General features: G+C 42.2%; 1 protein-coding gene across 1 annotated transcript in view; it reads left to right on the top strand.

Annotated features, from left to right (window-relative positions):
- The window catches only part of ryr3 (ryanodine receptor 3), a 102924-nt gene that overhangs the window by 50839 nt on the left and 27495 nt on the right, over positions 1–24590 (top strand). Inside the window, exons 33-53 of the mRNA XM_070987224.1 lie at positions 948–1110; positions 2100–2186; positions 2646–2872; positions 2971–3183; positions 4118–4727; positions 5256–5456; positions 7439–7541; positions 7744–7878; positions 11399–11672; positions 11875–11989; positions 14769–14901; positions 16141–16244; positions 16870–17005; positions 17747–17930; positions 19258–19360; positions 19669–19789; positions 20576–20745; positions 22355–22575; positions 23124–23214; positions 23523–23663; positions 24298–24461. Of these exons, the coding sequence (XP_070843325.1) occupies positions 948–1110; positions 2100–2186; positions 2646–2872; positions 2971–3183; positions 4118–4727; positions 5256–5456; positions 7439–7541; positions 7744–7878; positions 11399–11672; positions 11875–11989; positions 14769–14901; positions 16141–16244; positions 16870–17005; positions 17747–17930; positions 19258–19360; positions 19669–19789; positions 20576–20745; positions 22355–22575; positions 23124–23214; positions 23523–23663; positions 24298–24461 (3696 nt within the window). The remainder of the gene's footprint in view (positions 1–947; positions 1111–2099; positions 2187–2645; positions 2873–2970; positions 3184–4117; positions 4728–5255; positions 5457–7438; positions 7542–7743; positions 7879–11398; positions 11673–11874; positions 11990–14768; positions 14902–16140; positions 16245–16869; positions 17006–17746; positions 17931–19257; positions 19361–19668; positions 19790–20575; positions 20746–22354; positions 22576–23123; positions 23215–23522; positions 23664–24297; positions 24462–24590) is intronic.

The following is a 24590-nucleotide window of genomic DNA, read 5'->3' as shown; positions in this document are numbered from 1 at the left end:
AATAATTTACAGTAATTGAGCGAGGCTCATTCAGTATTGTTTAAGGGTCGCTGTGTGAATCCTGTTCTGGACAGAAACCCTAAGCACACTGACTGAAATGTATTTTCAGAAGTTCATTTCCTTGTGATGCTCTTGTTTTCCACTCCCTTGCATCACTTCTTGCTTTTCCACTTTTCATTTTCCTAGCCTGCTTAAGGCCAAGTTCAAAGTAAACTTCATTAAGTCGATGCATTAAAGTAGGATAGGTCGGTGTGCTGCAAGAGAAAGTAAGAAGCTGAAAAATGTATTGATGGGAGTGAGATAGTGTGGGAATACGGGAAACAGCAGAAGTATTTTGGACATTTAATTCAATAGTCTTTCACAGCTGAATGATTTCCTCTTTGATTATAAAACTCATCAAGTTTTTCTCTTTTGTTCTTGTGACTTCCTTAAAGCAAAAAAATCAGTCATCCTGTGAACACACTTCACTTTACACGTTAGGTGAGATGTTCATAACAGACTTCATTTGCAGTGTTTTACTTTAGTTTGTTTATTTGACTTCACAAGAAGGACAAACACATTACCTACTGCATCATCATTAAAATCCTAAAAAAACATTTCCTATACATTACTTTTGAACAGTATGGTAAGTTTGCAACCCCAGATTTCCCATAAACTATAATTTGACCTTGGAATGGCACAAAGAAGATGTATTGACTTGTCTTTTATCCTCCTTTTTCCATCCTCTTTCAGTATTCAGGGGAGTAAATGAGGACAAAAGCTTCTGTGTGTTACAGAATGAATATGAATGAGATAAAAGTCACGAGTCAACACAGATCGATAGAAGTGCCACTTAATGAAAAGATACTGTGTACAACTTATTTGTTTTTCAGTCATCTTTGCCGTCCTGTGCGTGTTCACGTTCACATAGTTACGCACGCCAAGCTCATTTTCTACTTTTGCCGCAGTGTCCAGAGGAGTAACTGCTACATGGTGTGCGGGGCGGACGCAGTCGGCCCGTCCTCCGGCAGCCGCCCCAACTCTGACCTCGAGATCGGCTGCCTGATCGACCTGGCCTCTGGCCTCGTCTCTTTCACTGCTAACGGCAAGGAGCTGTCCACAACATATCAGGTAAATAAGAATAATAGCACAGTAGTGGCACACCGAGGACTAACGCACAAGGACAGTCTGCCTCGTAAACATCATTATGTGCATCTCATTATTTCTTCCCCCTGTGGTAAACACACAGTTTTTTGGGTTACTGCTCCCCAAAAGTCAGCTCCATAACCATTCCATTCAGAGGCTGAGAACTTTTGAGATATAAATAAATATAATAAATCTTCAGGATGATGGCCCTCAGACGTATTTGTATTGCCTGCACACACTCAGAAGAGCTCCCCCTCTATCTTCCCTTCAGGTAACGTAAACAAATTTACACTGCAGTGAATTAGAGCTGCAGAAAGGCAGTTAGGAAATTATACAGCCGAATTCTCATCTGTTTTCAATAGCAGAGTCTTAACAAAGACAGACATCTGCTCAGTAACCCTCGTCCCGCCTCGCTGATCTCAGGTTTTTAACGCATCATATTGAATACCTGACTAGACATCGAAATGATGCCTTGAGAAGCTTTCATCATTCGAGCCTTATCGTGGTTATTGTCTCCTTTTTTTTTCTTTTTTTTTTCTTCAGTTTTTTGAATCCTCGATTTAGTAGTGAATTGGCATATAGGGGGAAGCTTTCTGAGGGAATCAGAGGGCTTTTAACCTGATGAAAAGCTTATTGTCCTGTTATGGCTTCAGAGCTGTGGCCAGCTTTCCTTTCTCTTTGTATTCATCTTTTGTGTGTGATGGCTGTCATCAATACACCAACTGACACTCACTGAGCTGATTTGATGAGCTAATCCGCCGGTTTTAGAGGTTAAAAGCCTTCTGACATTTGTTTAATTTGCCACCAGAACAGACACTAGAAGAGCACAATAAGAATTATCTGCGGTGTTCGATTCCACTAAGGGTTTAGTTCAGGGCAGACTGATTATTCATCTCCATCACGCAGTGTTGCAGCACTTTTGTTTCATTTCATCCCATCTATGATGCCGATGCCTGAGCTTTGTTTATTTTTAGGTGGAGCCAAATACCAAGTTGTTCCCAGCTGTGTTCGTACGCCCCACCAGTGCAAACCTCTTCCAAATGGAATTTGTCAAAATCAAGGTTTGTCCCTTTTCAGATCTAATAATAGACAATGCTTGAACATGATGTGCTGAGTAATGGTGGATGTTGGCACTGCCAGGACAAATAGACAGTTTGCTCATTAATCTTGCTCATTAACTAGTAACACAGTACACCTAACCTCATTTACAGTAATTGAGTATTAAGCTCTGTCTGCACTTGAAGTAGTTGTAGTTTGAATGGAACTATGGTAAAACACATATTTCTATACATACACACTACTTTGGATGATCTAAAGATAAACGTTGTGGGTGGAATATAAATGAAGTGAAGCTTGTCTTTGTTTTGATTAAGTATTCCTCGGGCATCACACATTTAAATCATATATAATGTGTTCAGAATCAAAATGTTTATTCAACAAAGTGTAATATTAAATCCAAAAACACATCATTAGTTAGAATTGTTTCCCTTCAGTGAATATTATCTGTCCTCTTTTCCAAGGATGCAATGCCGCTCTCGTCTGCCATATTTAAGAGCGAGCACAGGAACCCAGTGCCGCAGTGCCCGCCACGACTGGACGTGCAGACCATCGTGGCCGTGCTGTGGAGCCGGATGCCGAACACCTTCCTCAATGTGGAGACTGCCCGGGTCAGCGAGAGGCACGGCTGGGTGGTCCAGTGCCTGGAACCGCTGCAGATGATGGCCGTACATATACCTGAGGAGAACAGGTCTGCAAATGAATATCTCGTTTGCCACCTCGCACAGCGGCTATGTAAATGACCTCCCTGGATCTCCATCGCCTCATTCTTTTCCTGCTTTCCTCCAGGTGTTTGGACATCCTGGAGTTGTCTGAGCATGAAGACCTGAGAAAGTTCCACTACCACACACTGAAGCTGTTCTGTGCCCTCTGCGCTCTGGGAAACACCCGCGTCGCTCACGCACTCTGCAGCCACTTGGACCAATCACAGCTCCTCTACACCATCGACAACCAGTACCTCTCTGGCATGCTGAGAGAGGGCTTCTACAACGTCCTGATCAGGTGTGATAGTTGCAGTCGGTTTTAAATGTAACAGTCAGATGATTACTTTCTTATTATAATCGGTGCTTTTGTTTTTGATTGATTTTTCAACGGTCTTTGCTTTCAAGCAGTTAGGGAAATTGCCTTTTTTTCTTCATCTGATATGGAGGGCAAATTGAATTGAGAAATATAATGAATGCTGCTGTCAATTATACAAAATGAAAGTGTGTTGCACTGCTGCAGTGTTCAGATATAACAACCCCAACTTTGGTGAATGGAGAAGAAAACAGTTGGCAGTGTTTTTACTAATCAGAGAATCCAATGATAATCAATAATAGAACTTGTTATAAAATCAGCTCCAGCAGCATTAACTGTTAAACTGATGGAGCAGCACATAAGACCGTTAAGTCAATTTGTCATAATAAATCCTAATAATGCTTCTGTGATGTATTCGTATCGCCTGCATACATCCAGTGTGATCTCTTTTCTCACATAACGTCAGTAAACGTCAGCTCAACCACACAGATGGACAAAATTACATACACATTATGTATGTCCCCTGCTATTTTGAAGACGTGGTGCTTACCTTTATTATCACTGAAAATGCAATTTCAAGTGTACTGAATTGGGTGAAGACATCCCTGTGGGTGGGGCTTTTGTTTCTAAACTTTGAATATGGGCCACCAGGAATTCAAGAGCTCTCCTCTGTCCTCTCAGCAGATAGTTTGCTAATTGCTGAGTCATTGGTATTGATCAACAGCTCTGTCACCTCCCACAGATATATTATGGTAATTCTGTGCTGTGGGGCTGTAGAAAATCTTACCAGTTGCACATTTATACCACTCAGGGAAAGATATTTTTAAACCTAGACCGAGAGTGGTTATTTCCTGCTAAGTATAATCGCCAAAGCCTCCAGGTGTGCCATGATTGAGCTGATTCTTCTTCTCATTGCCAGCATCCATCTTGAGACAGCAAAGGAGGCTCGCCTAATGATGAACAATGAGTTCATCATCCCTGTGACGGACGAGACTCGCTCCATCAAGCTGTTCCCTGACGAGTCCAAGCGGCACTCGCTGCCTGGCGTGGGCCTGAGCACCTCCCTCAAACCTCGGGTCAACTTCTCCCCCGTCGGCATCATCAGCACAAAGCGCCACCAGTACGTCTACAGCCCCCAGATCCCGCTTGGAACCCTGAAGGAGAAAGCCATCAGCATGCTCTCTGAGGCCGTGCAGGGCGGAGGCATACATATCCGAGACCCGGTAGGCGGCAGCGTGGAGTACCAGTTTGTCCCCATCCTGAAGCTGATCGGAACGCTGTTGATCATGGGAGTCCTAACCAGCGAGGAGGTGAGGCTGATTCTCCTCCTGATTGACCCCAATGTGTTTGGAGACGCCAAGGAGGGCGAAGAGGCCAAGGGGGATGAGGTGGCTGTGGCCAGGGAGAAGGAGGATGTGAGCAAGAACGAGGAGAAGGCTGTGGAGGCGGGTGAGGAGGAGACGAAGGAGAGTAAACCGCTGGTTAAAGGTCTGCTGGAGAAGTCACTGCCTGAGTCTGTCAAACGCCAGGTGAGGAAGACCATCATGAAAACATGCACACACATTTCAGCTGCTGAAGCTGTTGTATAAAACTTAAGTCTATCTAACCTGCCATGGTGTTAATTAAAATTTAATTTTCCTCCTCTTATTTGCCTTCACCCGATGTGGTACACTAAGTCCTCATTTGTCAGCAGTTCAGAGCTTTTATGATTTATCTCTTACTGAGAAGTGACTGCATGAGTGCAAATGAAGGCGGTGGTTGAATACTAATGTTGCTATCAATGACAAAAAGGTCCACAATGCAGTTAAGATTCACACTTACACGCAGCTTTAATCTCTGCGTTGTGGAGATGGAGGCAGCTAATGTTGTGATAAAATGATAATAATATAAGAGGTTGCTATGTCGTTAGTGAACAAAAAACGTTCAGTCAGTTGATATAAAAATGATCTTAGTCAAAAACCACATCTAACAATACAGACAGAGAGAGTTCTATATCTAAATGTTTTCTTGATCCCTGTTCCTGCTGAATTCATCCCATGCATCTCTGTTCTTTCCAGATGTGTGAGCTGCTGCACTACTTCTGCGACTGTGAGCTGAAGCACCGCATCGAGGCCATCGTCTCCTTCTCCGACAGCTTCGTGTCCAAGCTGCAGTTCAACCAGAAGTTCCGCTACAACGAGCTGATGCTGGCGCTCAACATGTCCGCCGCCGTCACTGCCAAGAAGACTAAAGAGTTTCGTTCTCCCCCACAGGAGCAGGTACAATACCGGAGCGGACCAAACGGCAAATGAGAACTTTACATCCTGCGTGAGATGTAATTTATGTCCAAGGTTGTTTGAGGTGTTATACTGGAACAAAGCCCCAGATCGCTGAGCCTTGGGGTGAAAAAATCAATGACCTGGGCTTCTGTAGTTCTCCGAGTGCCTCTTATTTTTGGCTCTGTCATAGCTTTATTTTCAGATGGTACTCCCAAAGGGTAAATTGGACCATATGTGAAGCTAAATTGAACTTGGAGTGAGTTGACTGCATTGAGAGTTAAACGTCTGGCATTTACGAGTAGAAGATTATTATTAGCCCCAATGGGGAGATTTACATTATACTGTGTCCAATTTTTCATAATTTTAAGCAAGTTTATAACTCAGGATGTGTTGTGAAAAACTGCAGAAACAGCTTCAGTCCACTAACTTAAAGGTCAGCATTGAAGTTGTTTGCAAGGTTAAGTTTAGGTCGTTAAAAAAAAACAGAATATAAAAACACAAAATCAAGCCTGCTACATGTCCAAAAATACCTGTTTGACCAGGCCATAGATGCTGCTGGGGATCCTAAATCAAAGCAGCGGACACAGCAGTTTGTGCTATGTGATGCTTTCAGATCAAAATATCCCCCGAGGGATTATTCGCTCTCACAACAGATGTTGAAGCTATCGGCCTTTTTAACTTGTGAGAGGTCAGACAAGGTTTCGTTTCCATCAGGACGATGGTCAGTCCAGTGTCTGACTGGACTGTCTAACTCTTTTCTTTATTGTTTGGGTCCTCATTAGTTGTTACTCTAGTAACAGCTACTCTCCATAAGGTGTAGAATTGGGACTGAATTGTAATGAATAAGGTAATATTGGTGGATATATTGGGCCAGTGATGCTGTTATGCTGTGTGTATACACTGTAAATCATAGTTTATGTAATCATAAACCAGACATACAGGGGAATGGCTGGCTCAACTCGCATTATCCTCAAACCGTTTGGTGGTTGAAACACTTCAATGGATTCCTCTGATCTCCTTTTTAAAAACTCTGTTTGGTTTCCTTCTTTCTACTGTTTTTGAAATATCAAAAGCACAGAGAGAAGCAGTTGCTTTCAGTGTTTTTCAGTTCAGTGTGTAATAACTGCGTCAGCACACTGAAGCGCCAGGGGCTCAGATCTTTGGAGCTAATGAGAAGGCCCCATTAAACATCTGCTTCTCTTTCACTGTGTCTCCGAGCCAGAGTAGGGAGGAAGAGAGGGATACATTATTCTTCCTGTCCAGTAGCCAGAAAGTCCACCGTTTTCTTTTCCGGCTCGTGTTCAGATCGCTTGCTTCGTTGCTTTCTCTTTTCAGAATGTTTAAGTGTACTTCCTCTGATCTGCAAAGCCTTGCAGATAAGCACAGCCCCACAGCTACTCTCTGATCCCTGAAAAGTAAATAAGTGTGGTGGTCAGCAGCAGGTGTATACTGTAGGCAGCTTTCTCCAAGATCGCTGTATGTTCCTCCCATGGTTTATTAAAAAGCTCTGCCAGAAATAGACCAGAATATCTTAAACTGGACCCTGCATTTTCTTAGCCTGGGGAAGCATCTCGTATATTTAGTCTGCTTTATAGTTAGCTTGTAACAAACTCAGCAGTTTTATAGCTAGTATGAATACTTCATCATTAAATCCATTTCTAAGTTATAGTATGTGATTAAGATTTACATGAGATGTTTTGATTTTCCCATGTCAGACTATTTCTGTCTGCATTGATCAGACAGATCAGAAAAGCCCCTGTGAGCACTCACTGCATAAGCCTACATGAGAGTGTCTCAGAATAATAATGGCGCTGTCCTCTCTGTGTGCTCACCTGTTTTATTCGTTCTTTCACATGCTTCTGCGTTGTTTGCTTATTTCTCCCTCCCTCTCCTCGTCCCTCCTGCTTTCTAAAAATATTTTTTTGTATTCCCTTCCCCACCCTCCGCTCTTCCAACATTATTGTTGTGTTTGTTTCCTTCAGATCAACATCCTGCTGAATTTCAGTGCAGGGGAGGACTGCCCCTGTCCCGAGGAGATCCAGGATGAACTCAACTCCTTCCATGAAGAACTGCGACTGCACTGTGGTAGAGTCCAACTGCTCCCTCAGTTCTATTACAAATATTGTTGATTGTGGTTCATAAATTAAGGTATTTTCTCACACAATTGTTTCACCAACATATTGGTGTCTTGACATACTACACTTAGCTTCACCTAGCTGCACTTGAAGGAGAGTACTACCAACTTGATACAAACTCATTCTTACAGAAATGTGATTTCCCTTTGCAGGAATTCCCGTGGAGGAGGAAGAGGAAGAGCAGGACACTTCGATAAAAGGCCGACTCCTCGCTCTACTCTACAAAATCAAAGGTCCGCCTCAGAAGACAGAGGAGGAACCCGCAGAGAAGGAACAGGCTGCCCCCAGTAAGTAACTTTGTACAGCAAACAGGAAAAAGACGTAGTAATGCAGAGCTGGCTACAAAATCACCAAATTCAGGATCAGATGCACAGGGGAAAAAAAATCGTTGAAATAGACACAGATGTGATGATAGAGAACGCAAGACACAGCCCGGATACGAGCTCAACAGGTTCTCTGCTTCAGTCTTGTGTGGTGGTTTCAGTATTTGTTTTTGCTGCCCTTTGCTGAAAGCGTGCTTGTGTTCTGTTTCAAATAATAGAAGACTAATGGACAGCCACAGCAAGGCTTGGCTATAAATTTTAATGCCTCACTCCAGCCTCCCACACCTAGCCTGCATTATTGAAAAGCTTCATAAGTGGACAGATGATGTGACTCGAGGTGAGTCTGATAGATCCATGTTACCTTTTCCACATCATATTAAAATCATATTATGCGTTTCAGCGTATAATCCCGATAACACCAAAACCAGTCACACCACTTTTTGTAGGATTATTTTGTCAGTGATGAACTTGCTGGATGAGGCACACACTGTACCATGTTCAGAAAAAGTGCTGGAGTGAATGACAGCTTGGATATTTTAGGAGCTTGCAATTACCAGTGTAGCAAACGCATTTGGGGGCAGTTATGAAACTTAAACGTTTTTTAATAAATGACACCATCCTGACTGTGTGTAAATTAGCTTCCACACAGGGTAGTTTTTTGTATTTGGGATGAGTCCCATGTGAGCCGCTGTTTGAGACGATGCAGAGCAGATGTGAATCTGCGAGACATTCACCTTCAGGGCAGCTGGCTCGCTCTCCCTCTCTCTCTCTCTCTCTCTCTCTCTCTCTCCCTCTCCCTCTCCCTCTCCCTCTCCCTCTCCCTCCCTCCCTCTCTCTCTCCCTCCCTCTCTCTCTCTTTCTGTCCCTCTCTCTTTGTCTCTGTCTCGTCTCTCATTATCATTCTGTGTGAAACTGACCCTTTGTTTGCTACAGATGTTGGGCTGTTTGACTTAAACACTCAAAGTTCAGCGATAGCTTTGGAATAATAATGTTATCACTGGGACAGGTGCAGCGTTTAGCTACAGCCCCTACATTTATCTCTACAGGTCACAGAGTTCCTCTGTATTTGTGTTCTGTTTTAGTGTTGCTTCTCTGTAAGATTAAAGTTTGATGAGACCTTAAAATGAAATTTGAAAGGATCACCCAGACCACTTTTTAAAAGCCAAATAGAAGCAAACCTCCACTCCTGCGCCACAGTTTAGTTTTTATCTATGTCTATAAATCTGTCTCTTATTTTGTGCTTTGCTATAAATGTGGAAGAAACGGGTTAGACCCATGTTATTCTGTCTCTTAATGAAAAAGGTTTTTGAGGTCACTGGGGAACAGAACCCACAACTTTCTCAACAGTCTTTGGAAACAATTTAAGACATTTCCAAGGAACTCTCTCTGGGGACAAAAGTTTGAAGGACAAGCAATTACACCCTTACCTTTTCTAAGTCAACTTACTGCAGAAGGAAACAGGTTTAGTGTAGTAGGAGCTCCTCTCATTGCTGCATTTTGTTTTGAAAAAATCAATCATTATCATCTAATCCCAATAGTTTACAGCTCAGTGATGAGTGAATGTTGACAGTGTTGTCAAGCTTTTTTGAGGCAGGGCAGTGCAGGAGTATTACTGACAGTGTTTTCCATTGTTGGAAAGAGGCTCAGATTAGAGATTAATACAAATACTTAGCTTGTTTACACGTTTAGAGTGAATGTAGGTAGAGTGCTCCAGATTGACAGTCATATTGTACATGCAGCATCCAAACATCCCAGATCAATATATGAAAAACCACCAGAGTTACGATGCTTAAATTATCTTTCAGCTGAGACTTGCTGACAAACACAAAAATACGTTTTGTCTCCGTTAATTTACTGTATTCATGCTTTGTTTAATAGTGAAGGAGTCGATGACAGACTGCACTCCCAGACTTAAGGTGTCATGCCAGTTGGATATTATTTCAGAGTACACTGTTAATTGATCTGCAAATATCACCTCATGTACTGTGTAAATGTCAACATCATCAGCGCCCATGAAGACATAAAGTTTATGGCAAAGTCATCTGGTCATATTACACAAGCAGCACCATAACCCAGCCTATAGAGTTACATCTCATCTAGATTATCCTCTGACATAATTAAAGAAATGTGTGCACAGTCGTACTTCTGCCTGACTGTATTTGTGCACTTTCTGCTGATTCTTCCTGGATCTCACAAAATGTTTTGATTTACTCTGCCACCTTTTCACTCTTGTCATGCCCCTCGAGCTCCTTACTGCACGCGCTTCATGTGGATGACAGATTTTAGCTTCCTCCGCCTTTCACACACATTACAGCGTTTCTGATTGTACTGTTTGCTGAATGTAAATGTCATAATCACAGAGCTGCTGACAGCCAACGAGCTGCCCTGAGGCTTCTGATCAGATCATCCAAGATGAGAGCAGCAAAACCCTGTATGATGTTTTAAACTCTGCGCTGGGAGTGTCTGCTGTATTATGACTATGAGTTTGACTTGAAAACAGTTACTTTTTACCTCTGAACAGGTAACAGAGTACATATACACACTTCACTGAGTGAATTGCACATTGCTCATGAAGTATTTATGTTACCTTGAAGGTTTTATCAGAACCTTGAATGTTGAAACACTGAAATTGCAGAATAGCAGGAAGTTGTACCAAAAAGAACTGTAGGATGCATTATATTTTTTCCTATTTAGAATAAGCTACAATAGGATGAATCATTGTCTGATTCACCTGTAGCAGAGCTTGCCTCAGCATTTTGCTGTCATGCACAAAAATAACGTATTTTCTGGTTTCTAGACTAAGTAGCTGCTGTAGTGTTTGAGTCGAGAAGCTGTTGTTCCACACAGTGACTCCATAACCACAGGTTTTACCTCTTTACAGTCCACTGAAATTATGTTCCTTCTTGAAAATACAGTAATAAGTAACTGTTCACCATCGACTTAAAAAGTGATGATGAATCCGTATTGTGTTCACAGTTTGATTCTGCTGCCCTCAAGTGACGACGAAAAATCAGTTATCGATAGTTTTCATCAACCTGACTGGCTGTTTTACACCAACAGATATGAAGAGGGATTCCTCACCAGATGCTGATTAAGAGACAGTGTGTGTTTCAATCTTAACTTTTGCTTCTCGTCTTCGTCTGGGTGAAGATTTTTTCCACTTTTTATCAGATAAAGAAATTATCTGTCCAATATGTCGCTGTGGATTCACCCGTCTCTATCAGATGTGTCTGTTTGGCAGGATTAAAAGTAACAAATATGTTTTTAAAGTTATTATAAACCAGAATTGGATCCAGTGGCAGCACAACAGCTCTTTCTTTGCTGCCTATATATTCTGTAGAAGCTGAACCCAACTTATGTGAAAAACAAGCTGTAATATACACAGGAGGACCCTGTTGAGTTTAGAGTGGTGCCACCATTGCACTAATGTAACTATCTGTGTACCATCATTCACTGTGCGGATGTTGAATTCTCACTTCTCTAGCCAACCTGAAGGAGCTGATCTCCCAGACCATAACCACCTGGGCTCAGGAGTCTCACATCCAGGACCCAGAGCTGGTCAGAGTGATGTTCAGCCTGCTAAGGAGGCAGTATGACGGCATCGGAGAGCTGCTCCGAGCCATGAAGAAATCCTACACCATCAGTGCCGCCTCCGTGCAGGATGCGATTAACCTGTTGGTGTCTCTGGGTCAAATCAGGTCTCTGCTGTCAGTACGCATGGGCAAGGAAGAGGAGAAACTCATGATTGATGGACTTGGGTAAGAACATTTGTCACCATAAACGCAGTGACGTCGAGATAATAGACTCTGCTATGCAATGGTTCCTCCCTGCACGTTGTTCCTTAGATACGTTTCTGTAATCAGGCAGTATTTCAACTGTGCCTTGTTTTGCCCCAAAAAGATGGGACGCACAATACATCATAACCTTATAAGCTTCACAAAACACCCGCCTGTGTTCCAGAGACATCATGAACAACAAGGTTTTCTACCAACATCCCAACTTAATGAGAGTGCTGGGCATGCACGAGACCGTCATGGAGGTCATGGTCAACGTGCTGGGAGGAGACAAGTCACAGGTACGGAGGCATGACCTCCAGAGTTAGAGCTATGGCTTTCTGTATTAGCTGTGGTCAGTACAAACCCACTGCTGTCATTTAAGTAAATAACCGACAAACCATCTCAAGTCAAGGTCCACTTACTTTCCATACTCACTGTCCATGCTGATGTAAAAGTTCAAAAGTTTTCTCTGAATTTAACCCTTGCAAATATCAAACTTAAGTGTGTTTACAAGAAAGGTCCACTGGACACCTTTTAAGGAACAGTTCCAATTTATGTTCTTGGACCATAATTCCTCCCCTCAAAAAATTCCTACTCCCAAGTTAGTAAAATCTGATGACCGGAGAAATGCCAGCTTGTAATCATTCAGTATTCAACGTCACTGAAATATTAGTTTCAAACAAATCTGTCACTTTGAAATTCACTAGAAGTCAGATTTGCTTAATTTTAACCATTCTTTTGATGTGAGGATCATGGACACACACATTTTAATTTCTGATTTAGATCCGCTGAGAATATTTAGAATTGATTTTAAGGTACACAAAGCCCTTAATGAGATAGGACCCAGAACACTGTGATGATCTGCTGCTGGTTTATTGGTGGTAGTATTAGTTTTATCCAGAGTTTTGTGCTTTGGACTATTTGATTGAAAAGCCTTGACAGAGGCTTTTTATGCTTAATAGGTTGTTTACTGATCTCACGAAAACAAATTTAATCCTAAGAAGGTGTAGTAAGCCAAGAACAACAACTTAATACCCAAAAAAACCACAGGGGTAATGGAGAGGGCAGAGGAGTAAACTAGGCCTGTGAGGGCATGAGAGGGGTAAGAAGGAGGCCTCTCAATCCTGTCCTTTTTGGGCAGTGCTGACAGAAGCTGGAAGAGACGCTTGTGATGTAATGCCACGGCCGGTGCCAAGCATGAATTGAACCTCAGACATAAAGACCTCAGGGAAACATTCAGGCCTTCACATTTGACTCTGGTAGTCTGATCACGCAGTCTCAGACATAAATTCCAGACCAGTTTACTGCCACTTGATATGTGCCCTTCACTTACTGTGGCCATATAAAGTGGCAGTACCACAGCTGGTAAGTGTTGATCAGGTTTGCAATATTTTCTCCTTGATTATTTCAGGTGTTTTTAAGGCACAGCATAGTTTGACTTTGTACCATGATTTTAGTTGAGGAATGGATTTTCCTTGCAAAATCAAGAACAACAATTCTGTAATATATAATTAAACCTGCAGTGTGTAACTGTTGTCTCCCCCCTCTGGCAATAAGAGTAATTACACAAACACTGTCTGAGGCCATAGGCTCTACCATAGCGGCTGTAGCTCCTCGTCTGTACCTGTTCCTACTCTCTCACTGCGGTTGCTCCCCCCTTCAATCATTGCTGGTTGCCATGAAACACATCACTTTGCTGCGATGTCACCACAGAATCCAGATTTTAAAATCTGTTCTGCTCTGAAGTACAGAGACATCTATCCGCATGTAACAGACTTTCATTTATTTGTAAAAATCACACTTTAAAATAACAAGTTTTAAAAATAGGTTCTGTAGATTTTAATCCAGTCTTAAATGAAATGTTCATTCCCAATTGTACACAGCATTATCACACAGATAGCGTTAGAATTAAGTAACTTTTCATGAGGTTAAACACATAAAAAAAAAAAGGTGAAATTGCCTTGGCTGTCAAAAAACTATGATGCATTTATTTTTTGAAGTGGAGACATGTGCATACTAACGGAGTGTATTTTGTCAGAGGTAAGATGAGGATTCTCCTCCCTGTGGTATCTATTCATTCTTCTGGCAATTTACTTTCATCTCTGCTGAGGAAAAAAATTACTTTGCTCTTAGATTTACGCTCAGCCTGAACCTTAGACTGAACCCATGCCAGAATTTACAAAACTGAGGATTACACAGAGGTAACAGCATTATATGCAAAGGCACTTGAAAGTGAAATGATTTTCCAGTTGTGTTGTGAACAGAAAATGAATTTTATTTATTGAAGACACTTCTGTGCTTTTATCAGAGCCAAACGTATACGACTCAGCATCCTCCAGACATATCAAAAGAGATAAAAATCCACCTGCGCTGGGGAAAGGTTAGATATCATCTTCAAAAATGTTTTCTTGTCTCTCCTAACAACGTCAGCTCGGGTCATGCAGCATATTACGGTGAATATTTATTCTCCAAAATATATTTCTATTTATTTATGTAAGTTTCCCCTCACGTTGAAACCTGATGGTCTAAGCTCTCGTCTGCATCAAACAGAAATGGGAGGAAGAATCAGGCTTGGAGTTGTCTGAAGATGAATGGAATAATATGTGAGACAGCCAGGTTAAGGCTACCAGCTCAAGGTCCTGCAGAGAACATAATATCATATTTTGTAACTCCAACAGCCTTATCAGGCGCAGGGTGAATGCTCGAAGCAGTGGGGTCAGAACACGGCTGACCACTTCCATATTTTTGGACTTGTCCTGTAATTTTGTCAGATTGCCACGAGGGTGCTAAATTATTCTTTGACAAAACCCCAGAGAAAAACATATGCTTAACATGTTCTCGGCTGCCAGAAAACAGCCATCAAACAGACCGTCCAACAAAGAATGACTGGACTGCAGTTATCAACACAAACTGTATGGAGAAACTGATCTTTATCTTAAGACTACAATATGATCAATATGTAAAATACTGCAGAATGGACTCCATATGTGTGGGTATCAGATGTAACGCATAGCATCTATCAACAATAGACCTTTTTTCTGTCCAAGTTAACATTTGTGTTTTCATTTTTGTCCACAGGAGATCGCTTTCCCCAAGATGGTGGCCAGCTGTTGTCGTTTCTTGTGCTACTTCTGTCGCATTAGCCGCCAGAACCAGAAAGCCATGTTTGACCACCTGAGCTACCTGCTGGAGAACAGCAGTGTCGGCCTGGGTAAGCACTGGAACAATGTTAGACGCTCCCCTCCCCTTTGGAAGATGAGATGCTGAGAGAGAGTGAGAGGGTAGTGCGGAAGGGAGAAATCTTTGGAGAATAAGTGAAAGTGATTGCTTGACATTTTGAATTTCTGCTAGTGTTTACCACACAGCAGGAACTGCAAAATTGACAATTTACTGCCTCCAAAATGATGCAAAATGTTCTCTGAAACCTATTGGTGCCACTTGGCTGGAAGAGTTTTTCAGCTAATTGAAGTGTGACACCTTATGCCAGGGTATCAGTTTGAAAATGAAAGGGCCAGAGAAGCTGATAGAGGGAATAATGGCAGAAAGGGAGGCAGGAAAATGAGGGATGGGGTCATTTAGACATGCAGGGCAGGACTGATGAGTCACTGGGCTCTGGCTGCCACTGCTGCTCTTGTAAACTAAAGCAACTGCCTGTGAAAGAAAAGAAAGCGGTTCACATGGTGTGGAAAGGACAGATGAATGCAAACACACCAGTTTATTAAGCCTAGCATGAAGCATTTACTTACTGATAAGTCACATTCGTCCTTGTGGGTAAATGTTTATTTCAGAGCTAATTGTGTCAAATGATGACAGTAAGTCCGCCTGCATGAAGGGCATATTTACAACTGCAAACCAATTACTGTCTGTTTTTGTAATAAACATTGCCCTGCGTTAGTGTGCACATCTTTAAAAATGGTTTTCAAATTATGTGCCCAGTGGGAGTGTAAGCATTTATGTAGGCGTGGAGTCGCAGAGGATTCATCAGTTTCTATGAGTGCTGTGATCAAACTTCTTGATTCGGTCATTGGAGACAGGAGACACAGATGTCCACTAAAAGTGACATATTCCTCTATGAAATGCTCTTTTCATATGAAGTAAATTTTTTAATAGTTTTTTAATAGTGTTTGTTACATTTGCAACTCTAAGTTCAGTAAGTATGTATGTAAGGAAATAATCTCTGTCAGAGGTGATGTTTCGTTTTCCTTTAAAAGTCAGTAAAAATCAATTTGTCGTGTGTACTGAGAAATCAGCCCTTGTTTAAAGGTCAGACGTTGACTTGAACTGATCTCATTAACGCCTAAACACGACCTGCTCCTCTGAACTGCAAGAGAGAGAAGAGAGAATATCAGCAGAGCACATGATGATAGACTGCCCCCTGTTGTTTAGTGCAGAACTGATGTAAAGTTAGCTTTGCTGGTAACACTTGGTGTGTCTGTGTGTGTCTCTTTAGCCTCTGAAGCAATGCGGGGCTCCACTCCGCTGGATGTTGCAGCGTCTTCAGTGATGGACAACAATGGCCTGGCTCTGGCCCTGGTGGAGCCCGATCTGGAGAAGGTTCATTACTTCAGCACTTAAGCGAAAACATGTTTCACTGCAGCCAAATGACTGAGGCTGAAATTAGCTGTAATTGCAACTGTGGGTTGAAGTTTGCACAGAAAGCTCATTTAAATGCCACAACTGGACCATAAAGCCGTGCAGCCAGTAGTTTGAGGCTGTTTTGATTACCAGCCAGTGTTGTTCTCTTCACTATGACCCGAGAATGAAGCAGTCACACGATACTTACTTTAGTGTTAAATACCTTTTCAGCCACTGTAAAATAGTGAATATGAGTCAGTGAAATGTAACATGCTGAGCTGAGAGGACGGGATTCTTTGTTAGTGAGGGTACATTTAGTTTTGCAAACGTTAAGTGAATTTTTATGACTAACAGCTGAGATGATTTCTTATTAAAACTCCTCGCTGCTCTGTTGTTGTGAAATCGAGTGAGATAGAGATAGAAACCTCATGCCACTCAAGTTTTCTCAGTGAAGAATGACGTTTTGTGCCATTTGAACAAGCTCGCTCAGCAAATGCTTTCAAGCTGTCACTGTTACTGACCGTGACAGTCAAGAAGACAGAGTGTGCCATTATAATCCCCAGGAGTGAAACAGCAGTGTGTGCGTGTGCATGCGTGTGTGTAGGTGGTGACATACCTGGCAGGCTGTGGTCTTCAGAGTTGTGCCATGCTGGTTGCTAAGGGATACCCGGACCTCGGCTGGAACCCCATAGAGGGCGAGCGTTACCTGTCCTTCCTGAGGTTTGCTGTCTTCTGCAACGGTATGTCAACTCTCATACTGGGCATATACAATAAGTAGATGCCAGTTAAAGATAATGTTGCATCTGATGTTACAGTGCAGGTAACATTTTGTTGGTATCACGTGTTCTTCATGTCACCTGTCTGCTGCAGAAAGTAGCAATGCTGCATTTAAGAAGAGATGAGGGAAACCACTATCTGATATATATACTGTGCAGAATTTAAAGCTTTCAAAATAAGGTCCTGCAGATGTTTCACAAGACAGAAAAGGCAATAAACATGTTTATTAGTCTTCAGGAAAAATACTGAATGTCCTCTGAATATAATATATTTAAGGGCACATAAAAGATCAATAAATAATTCACTTTTCAATTGACCGAAAGGTGGCTTTAGTGCACAAAACAAACCATTTCTGCACTACATAATGTAATGCTGCGTATAGATAATATGTGAGGGCACTTTATCTGTGGCAATACATCTTTGTGAATAGTCTGTATACACACGTTACAGCTAGGGAGATAAAACAAGATTAGCAAAAATCACAGAATCTTCCAGGAGAGCGGAGTAAGCACTCGCCCTTCCCCAAACGACTATAAAATACCCTGGAAGTGAGGGGAAGTGTTTGTCAGCTTTCCCTGGATAAAAAGTGAAATAGTCCTTCAGGAGGGGAACAAAAAACAACTTCCAGGTGACTAGCTGACCTGTCCTTTAGGGGATAATTTAAATCGTCCCCTATCTGTTGCCCTGCTGTGTTTGCATTCCAGGTGAGAGTGTGGAGGAAAACGCCAACGTGGTGGTGAAGCTGCTGATCAGACGTCCAGAGTGTTTCGGCCCCGCCCTGAGGGGAGAGGGAGGTCAGGGTCTGCTGGCCGGCATGAAGGAGGCCATCAAGATTTCAGAGGATCCTGCCCTGGACCTGCCCAAAACCCCAGCTGGAGTCACCACTGGGTAGGAATCCACACCAGGTTCTCACGTTATTTAGCTCGAGTTAATGCTGGAAAGCCTGTGAATCAGCATTTAGTTCATCGTGATACACTACAAACTCACTGAGTGGCTTGAAATCAGTCGCTGGTGATAAAGTCTCACATTATCTGTGCCTTCGTGTTGAACTGGCACATTTAATTAAATTTGCCCATGCATTTCTGAGCGCTGCTAAAACAGAATTACACTTAGTTAATACACTTCTTAATAGTGCTGCATCAGTATGGATTTGATATATCGGTCATTCACATTACTGGGAAGAGATCGTAGTTTACCTCTGTGCAGAGTTTAATGCTCTTAGTTTGAACATGAAGTTTTATCATCTGCTTGAATTGCTTCACTTAAAGGTCCAAAACAGTAAAATCATCATAGCCTCGCTTTATTTAACTACTGCCCAACATATCTGTTATTGAACCAGATTACTTTAGATTGATTTTCCCCTCCCGCATATGAAAATACTTGTGCACATGATTATGCAAATGTGAATCCTTTAAAACCTTTAACTGCTTGTTACAAGAGGTCTCCCACTTCACTGGAAAGCCTGTTTTCAGTGTTAGTGCAATGGAGGTTTCCCGTTTCCACATCACACTTGTGTAAGTTAGATATTGAGCCCTGATTGACTTCCGATTGTTGTATTTAGTGTGTTTCCGGTGCACATCAACTTGTTTTAAGACTTTTCTAGAACTGTGTGATTATTTAACCTGTACAACAATCTGCCCTATCCTGTCTTTTTCAAGACACAATACGTATTTTCGGAAACTTCCTGAGCATCTGCTGTGAACAGATGAAGTTACTCATGCAATTATTTCATGTTTTCAGTAAGTTTTGAATGTGAAATTCTGTCAACTGTTGAATTGAATCTGATACATGTTCAAACGTATACTTGCTACAGAGATGCTTGACTTTTTAGAGGGTTAAGAGAAACGAACGTAGTAGCCTTGACATTGATCAAAGCTGTGGCCCATTTGTAGAGAGTGTTGGTGTCTGCCAGCTCACATTAGTATGCGAACGCTGTAATACACTGGCTGCATTTTAATGGGGAAGGTTATTATTGCATGAGGCGAGGAGGAGGAAAATCAATTCGTATAACATAATGGCCTGTAAGGAGATCATGCGATTGGCCAAAACATTGTTGTGAATGCACTGTTAGAAATTGCCCATCTATTGCTCCTGTGGTGCCCGTTTTCCTCTCAGACTACCTTGTAGAACCTGTGAGTTTATGGATCGTTTGCAGTATCCCAAAGTATGTTGTCACAGAGACGGAGTGGTGTGTGTTTGTGTTTGTGTGTTTCAGGTCTGGCGAGGAAGAAGGAGAAGTTATTCACATGGGCAACGCCATCATGTCCTTCTACTCAGCTCTTATTGACCTGCTGGGACGCTGTGCTCCAGAGATGCATGTGAGGCTCTCGGCAACAACCTGAGCTGAGGAATAACACACTGAGCAGTAACCACATCCGGTGTAGGGGTATCCGGTAGAACAGCTTCATGACGAGCCTTACAATGAACAGATTTCTAAAAAGAATTGAAAAAAAGAATAAAAATGTACAGTGAATTGGGTTCTTCATCAGCAATATTTCCTCCTACACATTCATCAAAGTTTTGTTGTCATAGCCTGAATAAATGCATTTTCATTATACAGAGACTTACCTTCAGATCACTGTGATGAACTAGTGAGTAGCATATTTCCTATTTGTGTCCCTTACAGCTGATCAATGCAGGTAAAGGTGAGGCGCTGCGTATCCGGGCCATCTTGCGTTCTCTGGTTCCCACTATGGACCTGGTGGGCATCATCAGCATCCCCCTCAAAATGCCTGTGGTTAATAAAGGTACGTTTGCCTTGATGGGTGTCGTTCTATTTGTTTGCTACATGAAGTCATGCAGGTGGCGATGGTTGTAAAGCGACAGATAAATGACAGTAAAAACAGCTGAACCAGGTGCAGCAACACAAACAAGCCTGAAAATGTAGTGGGAGATTAAAAAAAAACTCATACAGCAGCCAAAAGTGACACAGGGACATATCAAACAGACAGAAATATGGTGTTTGGACTGGATTGTTCTCACACACACAGCATTCTGATAAAGCATTTCAATTCAAACTGTGTATACAAACAGTACATATACTACAGTATATCACAATCACATTCTCTCTGCCTGCTGAAGGAACATGCCACATTACTTTATTGCCCAGAGACCTGAAAAAAACATGATTTGGCTGCAGCACAGGCTACAGTAAGTCACACTGCCGCATCAAGGCACCTGAAATAATTCCATGTCTCTGCAGTCTGAAAATCATCTCAGCTCTGCCAGCTGGCGGTACATCATGTAAATAACTGTCACACTGTCCACGCTCCGCGAGTGAATAGCCTTTCTTTTCTGTCTGAGTCTCTACCGTGCAGGAAATTTGTGTCTACAAGGTGTTCGTAGTACCTTTGCAGTTAAAAATAGAGCAGTTTTTTCCTTCTGCTCCTCCCAAACAAGATCTTTAATTCCCTTCACTTTGATAGTCTGGAATACTAGAAGAAGTATCAGATTAAATAGAAATAACAGATAGAATGTTTACACAGTGTATACTTTGATAACAGCACATGAACCTGAAACTTTCTTCCCTTCAGATGGCACGGTGACAGAGCCCGACATGTCAGCCTGCTTCTGTCCGGACCATAAGGCCGCCATGGTGCTCTTCCTGGAGCGAGTGTACGGCATCGAGGACCAGACCTTCCTGCTCCACATGTTGGAGGTCGGCTTCCTTCCTGACCTCCGAGCCTCGGCGTCTCTGGACACGGTGAGTGACTGAAAAGTCAAACACCTTTCACCACATATCCCTCGCCCTCCTTTCCCCTCAAACTCCCTTTTTGTTGCTACCTCGCGAGGCAGCTGGATTCACAAGATGAGCCAATACAAGAATCTATCAGGCCTCAAACTACACTGTCTGAACTACAGTGCTTCTGACCAGTCAGTGTCCTATGAGAGCCTGCTGGCAGCTACGGTCACTTTGTTAATGAAAGACGAGCAAAAAAATGGCACTGAAGATGTTTTTGCTCTTCTCCCATCTGCTCTCCTACTCAGTCATATGCTACTTTGATGTGATTGGTTGAAATTAGCCAATGATAGACAAGATGGCTCATCCAATCACCTGCCAAATATTTTTTGAAAGTGCCTGCCCTTTTCAAAACAGTTTCCACAGATGACTTCCCAGATGGTTCTGTGTAACAAGCCATCTGGTGCGTCAGGTTGATTTTGTTACTCACAAGCTACTAAAACATTTGTGTCCGCTGGTTCCTAAAAGAGTCCATTTTAGTTTTTTAAGCTTTTAAAAGTAGAAGTGCTGGCTCCATCTTTATTATCTTCTCTATCTCTGTTCCTATTACATTTCTAACTAAAATGATATTTCTGTCGTTTACTATCCATTTCAGTGCACACAGTGAAGTTTGGATTTCCAGTTTGCTCATTAGATGTGTGACAGAGGCAGGAAATCTCAGCAAACATGAACACTGATTGCTCAGCGTAGCAGTCAGAACAAAGCCTTGTCAAGACCGTCTCCAAGTTGACAGAAATATAAGCATAATGATAGGGACAACCGTCAGGTGAGAAGCATTAAATATCTGCTCATCCTGGTGAGACTGAGCAATGTAATCAGTATTCAAATTGTCATATTTGAGCTCAGCGATGTTATACTCTCCATGGCGACTGTGAGAATCACAGCTGAACCACTGTGAGCACTCTGAGATGTCATTGTATACTAGAAGTTCTAGAATGTGGTGATGTCACAGTGTTGTGTGATGTGTCGCGAGCAGTGGAAGATTTCATCTGTGATTTGTGACTCATAAAACTCTGAATGTTCCCCTTAACTCGTGAGCAATACAGTCTGAAATGCAAATGAAATGTAAAAGTAAAGTTAACCCCTGTAATTAATGTAATCGGTTTTGTTCATTTCATATATAGGTTGCAACGTCTCCTCTACGAGTAATGGTTTTTACATTAAGTCATCAGTCATTCCTTCAGTCATAAGAGTTTCTGTCAGAGATCGTTCTCCTGTTGCAACTTCATTTGCATACATATGGTAAACTGCAGCATCACCAGCTCCACCTGTCACCCACAAAAAGTCAAATTTATATGTGAGAGCGTACAGGAATCCTTTAAAAGCCTATTTCTATTCAGTCTATGCTTTTCTCAATCCTCATTGAATGATTAAAACGATTCCCAACTGTGACATCAGGGAAAATTACATTTCCTCAACTCCTCTTTCATTTTCTGTCTACCTGATAACCCCATAACGTATCTTTTGCTGTTGCCAGGAGCCCATATTCCAACTTTCTATTAAATCTTGACATGTGGAGACTGTACTGTGCCTCTCTATCCTTCAGATTCATGTATTGTTCTCTGACCCACAGGAGGTGTTAAGCACCACTGAGACGGCGTTGGCCATGAACAGGTACATCGGCTCGGCCCTGCTGCCTCTGCTGACCCGCTGTGCCGCCCTCTTTGCCGGTACGGAGCACTACGCCCAGCTGATTGACTCCACGCTGCAGACCATCTACCGGCTGTCCAAAGGCCGCTCACTCACCAAAGCCCAAAGGGATGCCATCGAGGAGTGCCTGTTGGCTGTCTGCAAGTAAGTAAGGCCTAGTAAAGCCGAGCTTTTCTCAGGTTCATGTTATTTTTCAAACAATGCTGCTGTCCACTGGCTCGTCTCAGGCTTGAGTGCAACACATATTGAACAGCCTTCTGTTGTGGGTTTGTTCACCACAAATCACAAACTGCAGGAAACAACAACATTAAGACACAAGGTCAAAAGGGCAAAAGTACCAGGGGCCTGATTTAACTTGTAGATTCAAATAATCTGTTACAGAATTTTTGGTTTTATTGTTTTTACCCCGTGAATGGAGAGCATTCGTTTTTAGGAACTCATTCCATTTCTTATGTAATGTGTTTATTTTGTCCAAAGAATTAGCCCTGCATCTTTCTATTATAGGCCATAGATGTGTAAGATTTTGTGTGTGTGTGTGTGTGTGTGTGTGTGTGTGTGTGTGTGTGTGTGTGTGTGTGTGTGTGTGTGTGTTGAATCTGCTTTTTTAATTTCATCAAACTTGATATCAAGGGAGTCTCTACTCACTGCGTCTGTGTTTTTATGTTTAAATAATGTCGTTCTGTACTTCACAGGCATCTGCGTCCCTCCATGATGCAGCAGCTGCTCAGACGGCTGGTGTTCGACGTTCCCATGCTCACTGAATACTGCAAGATACCTATCCGGGTGAGACACTGGACTGAATAAATCAAGCAAGCACTACTCTGCTTGATTTATTAGTTGAAAGAGTTATGGGATAATTATGACAGGCAATCAGAGGCATCCCGTACCCATTTATCCACTGCACTGGCTGTGTGTAACCCCCACACATATGATACATTAGGCATCATGCATTTTAACCTTTATACATACAATACATACAGTATAATGTATAATGAAACAGTAAAAACCTTACTCATGGGTAATTGATGTACAAGAATATTTAATGAATTTGGACTGAAATCATTGTGTTTTCTGGTGTCTCTGATCTCTAGCTTCTGACCAACCACTATGAGCAGAACTGGAAGTACTACTGTCTGCCCTCTGGTATGGCCAGCTTTGGCATAGCCTCTGAGGAGGAGCTCCTCCTAACCAAGAAACTCTTCTGGGGAATCTTTGACTCGATTTCTCACAAGGTACAACCAGAAGCTATGTCTGATAGAATATTCATTAAGATAAGCCATTAGTATCCGTGTGGACTAAGAGATTATTTATGATTTTTTAAAGCTGTGATACCTCTCTGTATTTTCTTAATCTATTCTTCTTCTTGCTTGTTTTCTATGTCTGAGAATAGATCAGAAATGTAATCAAAGACAGCACATTATTTCCCTTAAAGCCCTCTCTGTTGCAAAACTACATTTTTAGTTTAGTTGTGTTTGCTCTCATAAAGCTTTCCTGTGTCTGCTGCTGTTTTTATACTCTGTTGTCAGAAAATCTCGAGGTTTCAACACCTTAGTGTGGCTCTCATGAGAGAAAAGTTCTCTGGAGTCAGAGGTAATGAAGTGAAAGCTCAATGAAGTGCTTGTGAGCAGTGCAGCTGAGGCGAAACCAAAACAGATGAATCATTTATCAGTTTGTGACAGGCCATCGCTTGCTGCAGACTTCTCCAGCTCTCTGTCTTTCATGTTGCTTCTTTCTCTTTTTCTTTCCCCAAATTTGCTCTGCTCACTCTGTCCGTCTAATAGCTAAGCACACTTGTCATCATTGCAGAGAAAATGGTGAGAAACCCAGTTTGTGACCTGGCTTCTGCTGTGTCTGTCTTTCCTGCAGAAGTATGATGCGGAACTTTTCAAAATGGCCACGTCATGCCTGTGTGCCATCGCTGGAGCCCTGCCTCCCGACTTTGTGGACACCAGTCTTGGAGCAACACTGGAGAAACAGGCGTCAGTGGATGCACAGGGCAATTTTGATCCCAAACCCATCAAGACTGCCAAGTGAGTGGTCTGAAGATTTGACTTTGAATGCAGCTAACATCTAAAACTGCTAAACTGCTTTTGCCAATGTTAGCTTTTTGTTTGTGATTTTGAAATGACAATAAATAATTAAACATCATCTCCACTTTC

The sequence above is a fragment of the Chaetodon trifascialis genome, chromosome 19 (assembly GCF_039877785.1).
Source record: "Chaetodon trifascialis isolate fChaTrf1 chromosome 19, fChaTrf1.hap1, whole genome shotgun sequence".
NCBI classification, from domain to species: Eukaryota; Metazoa; Chordata; class Actinopteri; order Chaetodontiformes; family Chaetodontidae; genus Chaetodon; species Chaetodon trifascialis.
This window is presented reverse-complemented; position numbering and strand designations above follow the sequence as displayed.